The 8979-nt window shown below is 34.0% G+C and overlaps 3 protein-coding genes across 3 annotated transcripts in view; all 3 read right to left on the reverse strand.

Moving 5' to 3' along the window:
- Positions 1-782: 782 nt before the first annotated feature.
- Positions 783-8979, reverse strand: part of LOC108736526 (endopolygalacturonase I-like) — a gene marked incomplete at its 3' end in the record, with an annotated part of 11379 nt that continues 3182 nt past the window's right edge. Inside the window, exon 3 of the mRNA XM_018468981.2 lies at positions 783-1030. Coding sequence (XP_018324483.2) covers positions 783-1030 — 248 coding nt within the window. The remainder of the gene's footprint in view (positions 1031-8979) is intronic.
- LOC108736528 (probable endopolygalacturonase B) lies at positions 2544-4326 on the reverse strand. Its single transcript, XM_018468985.1, has 2 exons — positions 4076-4326; positions 2544-3982 (listed from the first exon to the last, which is right to left on the reverse strand). The coding sequence occupies exon 2, from the start codon at positions 3967-3969 to the stop codon at positions 2797-2799; it is 1173 nt and encodes a 390-aa protein (XP_018324487.1). The 5' UTR covers positions 3970-3982; positions 4076-4326; the 3' UTR covers positions 2544-2796.
- On the reverse strand, positions 5039-6783 carry LOC108736531 (probable endopolygalacturonase B). The gene has a single exon (XM_018468989.1). The coding sequence runs from the start codon at positions 6278-6280 to the stop codon at positions 5108-5110; it is 1173 nt and encodes a 390-aa protein (XP_018324491.1). The 5' UTR covers positions 6281-6783; the 3' UTR covers positions 5039-5107.

Consider the following 8979-nt stretch of genomic DNA (forward strand, 5'->3'; position numbering starts at 1 on the left):
CTGACACTTACAGATAGCATAAAATTGAAAAAGTGGTCGTTTTATTAAATTTTCAAAACGACCATTGCCAGGTATAGCCATTTCAGAAATATTTAATACTAAAGTACACTAATAATTACAAATTTTACTTGATTTTGTCCATTTTTGTTCAACAATAATAGGCGACTAAATGAGATTATTTTTCATCCCTATGGAAAACCTCTGATAAAAACACAGTTAGAAATTTACTAAAATTAGGGGTACAACATGAGTTTTTAGGATAAATTACATCATCATCCCAGAACAACTAAAACTACTAAAGTACTTGATAAGAAAAATGAAGGATAGTATGAAGGACCACCGTTCTGGTCATTGCAGGAAAGATTGCAATCGCTGGGAATTCCTATACACTGAACATCTTTTTTGAGTCCACCAACGATTTCAATATTTTCAACTGTCCAGTTTGAAGCTACCCCATTGGATAGCAAAACGTATACGTTAGTTCCCCCACTTTGAACTGTACCACGGATATTTCGAAAGGTTAAATCAGATAACTCGAAACCACGTGTGGGCTCTCCAGTCGGTCCACCGTTCAGATAATCACCACGAATAAGAAAACCATAATTAGTAATATTTTCAATGGTGATATCTTCATAAGTAACATTTGTAATAATGCCTGTAGTGTTGTAATTGGTTTTTATACGAATTCCATTTTCAGAATTCACAACTGTATTGTTTTTTATAAAGATATTTTTGACGACATTGTTATCACGTCCTCCGACAGATCCAATCGATATTCCATGACCTCCATAGCAATAATTGTTGGTAAAGCCGTAATCGGTAATATTTTCAATGGTGATATCTTCATAAGTAACATTTGTAACAATGCCTGTGGTGTTGTAATTGGTTTTTATACGAATTCCATTTTCAGAATTCACAACTGTATTGTTTTTTATAAAGATATTTTTGACTACATTGTTATCACGTCCTCCAACAGATCCAATAGATATTCCGTGACCACCATAGCAATAATTGTTGGTAAAGACGTGACCATCTCCTGAATTTATGGCGAGACAATCGTCCTGGTTAAAGACGACGCAATTCGTAATTGTAATATTCTCTGAATTAGATGTATCAAAAGCGTCTGTATTGTGACCTCCTAGTATATCGCCGTCTGAATTGTCATATTTGATATCAGTTAGGATCACATTTTTACTGTATGTTATCGAGAAACAATTTTTCGGGGTATTTTTTACGTTCAACCCTTTGACAATAGAGTTTGTAAGCCGAAACTGAAAAAACTTAGGCTTAGTTTTCCCACTATTACCACCGAGACCATCCCACCATCTAGCTCCACCACCATCAAATAAATGTCCCGGAGCTCCAACAACTGTGATATTGTTCCCTCGAATAGCTATTAGAAAACCACTTATCTCTTTGTACCCAAATGTAATATTTCCCTCAAAAGTTATAATCGAATCATTTTGAGCGTTTAAAGCGAGCGTTTCTCCAGCAGGAACTTGAAGATTTGCAATCGAGATTTCTTTGCATGTGGTCAGTATTGAAGTTAAATTTTCTAGCGAATTACCAGTTAGCGTACATTCAAAGGTTGCACTCTTAGAAAAATTGTACGATTTTGTTAGCAAAATGATGCTTAATGTTAGTAAAAATGACCTCATGCTAACCTGATCACTGAAATTTGAACATAGTACGTATGTTAATTAACTTGGTGTCAATAAACCACTCTTTAAGTAGGCTAAATGAAAAAAAATATTCAGTTCTTACCACTGACGGAGAAGCGATGTAGGAAAATAGCTCACTAATGCAAATTAATGAGTTTTATATTAGAAATGACACTAACAGTTTAAATGATCAGATGAGACTGATTTATTAATAAAATGCTGGCATCCTAAGTAGTTAAAGTGATTTTATCATTTATTTTACAATATTTACTCATTTTTTTTTATATTTAATTATTACAATAAGATTATCATTGAGCATATCAGATGTGTATTGTTACAATCTTATGTGACGTTCGTTATTTGCTGATAAAAAAGTATTTGAATGTTGTATTACCTACATTATTAAGCCATTATGTAAATAATTTCCCCTATGTACATATAATCGAAAAGCTGATTATTAATAAGATGAAAATTAATGTATATAAAAATCNTTTCGTGTTCAGCTTTAGATTTTACTTAGGCATTTTTATGTTTTGCTATCTCTTCCTCTTTCCAATTAATTCTTGTGACAAACAGTAAGTTTCTATTTATTTTTTTATAGTTACTGGGGTTAGGTTAATATCTATATACATATATTTTTTCAAAATATTACAATCACTTCTGCAATAATACTAATCTATTAAGTAGCTTGTCATAAGTGTTGAAGATATCATGGTCTGACCACTGCCCTCAGCCGTCATTATATATAATATTTCATTTTTTTTATAGTTCATTAATTTCATAACGTACATGTATGGATACATACTCAGTTATTAGGTATAATGATTACAAATTTAACCTAATTTTTACCATACGTTGGAAGAACCAACAGATGAAGTGAAATTTATTTTACTTTCATTTATTGAAATTTACTAATATTAGGTGCTAAGTAGGCGTTTTTTAGGACAAATTCAGACGTTATTGAGTCGGTCTAAAATAGATATCTTTCGACTCGGGTAGTTATCTTACTAAACTACAATTAATTTTTCCATTATGATATATATACATATGTGCAAGAAAAGCATCATCACAGAACAACTAAAGATATAAATACTTGAGAAGAAAAATTAATATTTTCGACTTACAACAAAAAACACTATCGCAAAACAATTAGAAATACTAGAGTACTTAACAAGAATAATGAGAGATATTGCGAAGGACCACCGTTATGGTCTTGACAGGAAAGGCTGCAGTCGCTAGGAATTCCTAAACACTGAACATCCTTTTTGAGTCCACCAACAATTTTAATATTTTCCACTGTCCAGTTTGAAGCTACCCCATTGGATAACAAAACGTATACGTTAGTTCCCCCGCTTTGGACTGTACCACGAATATTTCGAAAGGTTAAATGAGATAACTCGAAACCACGTGTAGGCTTTCCAGTCGGTCCACCGTTCAGATAATCACCACGAATAAGAAAACCGTAATCGGTAATATTTTCAATGGTGATATCTTCATAAGTAACATTTGTAATAATGCCTGTGGTGTTGTAATTAGTTTTTATACGAACTCCATTTTGAGAATTTACAACTGTGTTATTTTTTATAAGGATGTTTTCAACCACATTGTTACTACGTCCTCCGACAGAGCCAATAGATATTCCGTGACCACCATAGCAATAATTATTTGTAAAGACATGGCCATATCCCGAATTTATGGCTAGACAATCGTCCTGATTAAAGACGACGCAATCCGTAATTGTTACGTTCTCTGAATTGGATGTATCGAAAGCATCTGTATTGTGACCTCCTAGTATATCGCCATCTGAATCGTCATATGTGATATCAGTTAGGATCACATTTTTACTGTATGTTATCGAGAAACCACTTTTGGGGCTATTCTTTACCTTCAACCCTTTGACAATAGAGTTTGTAAGCCGAAATTGAATGAAGTTCGGCTTACGTTTCCCACCATTACCACCGAGGCCATCCCACCATCTAGGTCCGCCGCCATCAACTAAATGTCCCGGAGCTCCAACAACTGTGATATTGTTCCCTTGAATACTTATTAGAAAACCACTCATCTCTTTGTATCCGAACGTAATTTTTCCCTCAAAAGTTATAATCGAATCATTTTGAGGGTATAAAGCAAGCTTTTCCCCAGCAGGAACTTGAAGATTTGCTACCAAAATATCTTTGCATGTGGCCAATATTGAAGTTAAATTTTCCAGCGAATTACCAGTAAGCGTACATTCTGAGGTTGCACTCTCAGATAAATTGTACGATTTTGTTAGGAAAATGATGCTTAATGTTATTAAAAATGACCTCATGGTTACCTGATCACTGAAATTTGAACATAGCACGTACGTTAATTAACTTGATGTCAATAAAGCATTCTTCAAGTAGGGTAAATGAAAAAAAATATTCAGTTCTTACCATTGACGGACAAGCGATGTAGGAAAGTAGCTCACTAATGCAACTTAATGAGTTTTATATTAGAAATGACACTAACAGGTTAAATGATCTGATGAGACTGATTTATTAATAAAATGCTGGCATCCTAAGTAGTTGAAGTGATTTTATCATTTATTTTGCAATATTTACTCATTTTTTTATGTTTAACAATAATAATTTGAGGGCATCAGACTTGCGTTGTTACAGTCGAATCTGACGTTCGACATTCACTGATAAAAAAGCATCTGATTATTATATCACCTATGTACATTAATAAACCATTACCTAAACAATTCCTTAATATGTTGAAGGGTTTATCTAAATTTTACTTTGATTGGTATTTCCTTTTTCAGAATTATTTGCAATGTCTTTTGTTTTTTTCGTTAAACTTATGTACATTTTTTTGTTTTTCGTGTTCAGCTTTAAATTTTACTTGGAATGTTTTATGTTTTGTGATCTCTTTCTTTTTCCTATTTAATTCTTGTGGCAAGCAGTAAGTTATTAGCAAAAGTTATTTATTTGTTCATAATTATTTGGGTTAGGATAGGTTGCCTAGCTTGACATAAATTTTGAAGATGTCATGATTTGACCAGTGCTCTCAGCCGCCATTATATATATTAATTCATTTTTTTAATACTTCATTAAGTTCTTAACATATATACATGCTTAATAATTAGGTGTAATAATTGCAAATTTAACCTGGTTTTGCCCATACGTTGGAAAAACTAACAGGCGAAGTGAGATTTATTTTTCATTTTTTTATTAAAATTTGCTAATATTAGATGTACCTAAAGCAGGCGTATATTAGTACAAATTCAGATTTCAATGAGTCCGTCTAAAACTAAAATCATTCGACTTGGGTAGTTATCTTACTAAACTACAATTAGTTCATATATTATAATTTATTAATTTTATATACGTATGTACCTACAAGAAAAAGCATCATCGCAGAACAACTTAATATATTAAAATACTTGACAAGAAAACTGAATATCTTCAGCATACAAGAAAACACTATCGCAAAACAATTAGAAATATTAAAGTACTTAACAAGGATAATGAGAGATATTGCGAAGGACCACCGTTATGGTCTTTACAGGAAAGGTTGCAGTCGCTAGGGATTCCTAAACACTGAACATCCTTTTTGAGTCCACCAACAATTTTAATATTTTCCACTATCCAGTTTGAAGCTACCCCATTGGATAGCAAAACGTATACATTAGTTCCCCCACTTTGAACTGTACCACGAATATTTCGGAAGGTTAAATGAGATAACTCGAAACCAGGTGTGGGTTCGCCAGTTGGTCCACTGTTCAAATAATCCCCACGAATAAGAAAACCGTAATCAGTAATATTTTCAATGGTAATATCTTCATAAGTAACATTTGTAATAATGCCCGTGGTGTTGTAATTGGTTTTTATACGAATTCCATTTTCAGAATTTACAACTGTATTGTTTTTTATAAACACATTTTCGACCACATTGTTAGCACGTCCTCCGACAGATCCAACTGATATTCCATGACCTCCGTGACAGAAATTATTTGTAAAAACATAACCGCTTCCCGATTTTATAGCAAAACAATCGTCCTGATTAAATACGACGCAATTCGTAATTGTTATATCCTTTGAGTTGAATGCAGCGAAGGCGTCTGTATTGTGACCTCCTTGTGTGTCTCCATCTAAATTGTCACATATGTTATCAGTGAGTATCACATTTTCGCTGTCGATTATTATAAAGCAATGTTTCGGGCTGTTTTTTACGTTCAAGTTTTTGACCAAAGAGTTTTCAAGCCGAAGCTCAATGAAATTTGGCTTTTTCTTTCCACCATTTCCACCGAGGCCATCCCACCATCTCGCACCACCACCATCAAGTAAATGTCCCGGAGCTCCAGCAACTGTGATATTGTTCCCTTGAATAGTTATCAGAAGACTAGTCATTTCTTTGTATCCGAATGTAATATTTCCTTCGAAGATTATAATCGAATCGTTTTGGGCGTTTAAAGCGAGCGTTTCTCCAGCAGGTACTTGAAGATTTGCTATCGAGATTTCTTTGCATGTGGCCAGTATTGAAGTTAGATTTTCCAGAGAATTACCAGTTAGCGTACATTCAGAGGTTGCACTCTCAGATAAATTGTGCGACTGTGTTAGAAAAATGATGCTCAATTTTAGTAAAAATGACCTCATGGTGACCTGACCACTGCAATTTGAATGTACTGAGTGCCTTAATTAATTTGGAGTTAATAAAGCAAACTTTTAGTAGGTAGGATGATAAATATTATTCAGTCTTTACCGTCAACGGAGCAGCGAAATGGGATAATAGAATTAAGAAGTTTTATATAAAAAATAGCACTAACAGGTTAAATGATCAGATGAGACTGATTTATTAATAAACTGATAGGACCGAAGGTATTGTGATATTTAAAGTGATTTTATCATTTATTTTCCAATATTTACTCGTTTTTGTTTTTATATCAGATGTGTGTTGCTACAATCGAGTATGACGTTCAGCATTCACTGATAAAAAAGAGTGAATACTATCTCAGATACATTATTGGGCCGTTAGGTAAATAATTTCCTCTATGAGTATAAAATACGAATATTGTAAAATCTATTCCTTAGGATAAGGTAGAACACTAAAAAAAGTACAACGTGTAATTATACAACACGCTATACTGAAGTGAAACTTCTTCAAACATACCGGGATAGGAGTTGATGTAGTGGTATTATTTGTACACTATGTATTTAAATTTTACACTATACATGCCGGAGTTGCCTGTAACGTACGTTGCATTGGAGGGCGCTCACGGCTCAAGCGATCCCCACTACGAACTCGACTATGTGGCCGAGTAGAAGGGGGACATCCGTTGCATGATTTCGTTACATAGCAACTCGGATGAAACGAACTTATCGTACCGTGCGTAAAGAAATTTCACTTCAATAATACTTTTCTCTATTGTCGCATAGGCTATTTGGTATTCTGATTAATTTTATTGTTTTCGTCTGCCCATTCTTTTCGTGCTCTATACTGTAATATTCTTGCCAAAACAGTGTGTTGTATGTTACGTTATTATAAATACAATTATTGATTGACAATCAATACGTAATAAATAATGTTTCGGTGTACGCTTGTTTGTGTGTTTGACAATCTCTCAGTTAGCTGTTACAGATTATCGGAGGTTGTACTATTAGCTTAAAGGGTGTAAGGACATGGCAAAAGATGCTTCGAATAGCGTAAGGACAATCAGTTAAACTTTAGGACTAGAGTTTTGAAAAATTTTAACCGATTTTATTGAGCATTTTTGGCTTGCAAAGATTTATATAAATATGAATTTTTAATATCAAGTATAAGTCAAATTGTCGACCTTGGATTCATAGCGATCATAGCGCTCTCTACTATTTTATAAAATTTTCTGGATGGTTCTCACATGTTGTTGCATATGAAGATTGGACTCCTTGTCTATATTCTTCATGGGTACAGTCAAGAATATAAGAGCAATAACTTAATCCGAAGCGGGGAGATCTAAAAGGCACTATCACTACTGCACATCAATTTCAATTCTATCGATACCATGAACGTTTCGGCAGCCAGAGCCACACTGTGCTTTCAGTTCGACAAGTCGATATCCCAATAAACATTGTCGAACGTTTTTCAATCCCACAAAATGTATCAATATTCTACAGATGTCGTGCACTACGCTGTTTATAGTAATTCTTCGGTTTTGTCAATTGCCGAATGTAAAATAGTAAGTTTCCTCGCTTATGCGCAAATCAAAATACTCATTTCTTTACGCCTAGCGCACACTGCGATTTTTTAATCGCGCGATTATTTAGTCGTAAAAATATAACATAGGCTTGTAAATGTAAGTGTGCACATAAGTGAGTAAATAATCGTTGCGATTAAAAAATCGGGACTGGTCCTATTTTTCTTGCGGATGTAAAATGAATCGTACAGTCAGCAGTGAAGCTGCGCGCACTTGTAAATAAAATGTCGCAACTCACTGACGATCATCTGTTGTTTTGTGTAAAATTAATGAATACATTACGGTCATCAAATATGTCATATTGTGAGTTATCTGTTACAAAGGAAGAAGAAACGTCACATAGTGAAAATACAGAAAAATTTATATCCGAAATTGAAACAAGAAAATTGCCATTTTATTAATCTCTGATTTATGATAGGATGGTACCAATATTGTTTCTTCTGCTTCCTTTTAGTATTATTAGCTTTTATTCGCAATAACAATCCCACAATGCACATTGTTTCTGTGACGCTCATATTGCAAATTATTAAAAGTTGCGATTATTTGGTCGCAAGTGCTTCCTGCGACTACGACTTTTCAATCGCGGCGGCTAAAAAATCGCAGTGTGTGCTAGGCCTTACTGCGTAGCAGACGATCGAGTACAACTTCGTGACGCTCTTACAGTTATTACTCCTGGATAGGGTTGCCATCCGTCTGGGATTCCCCGGATTTGTCCTAATTTGAAGGGCGTCCGGCAGGGGTTTTTAAAGCGTGTCTGGGACACTTTTGTTGTCAGGGGAAATCCAATTTTTTTTATAGATATCATAGATAGGCTCAGAAAGAGTACTTAATTATATTAAAAGTGTCTATTATTTGTTGCGGTTACATACGTACTTAATTCGATTTTAATAACAAGCTGTATAAATAAATAAAAATTATAACGATGTTTTTATTTTTGTTGCAAAAAATATTTTTTCAGAGGTATGCGGGGAAAAAGACATATTTCGCCCAAATATCCGGGATTTTTTCCGTGTTTATCCGGCGTTGGCAATTTTGGTGACGGCAGCCCTAGATACAACCTTCAGGCAAGAAACTAAGTTTTTCGATTATTTAGTAAAAAAATTATATCGACGAAGATTCTAT

Source organism: Agrilus planipennis, unplaced genomic scaffold (genome assembly GCF_000699045.2).
Source record: "Agrilus planipennis isolate EAB-ADULT unplaced genomic scaffold, Apla_2.0 scaffold130, whole genome shotgun sequence".
NCBI lineage: Eukaryota > Metazoa > Arthropoda > Insecta > Coleoptera > Buprestidae > Agrilus > Agrilus planipennis.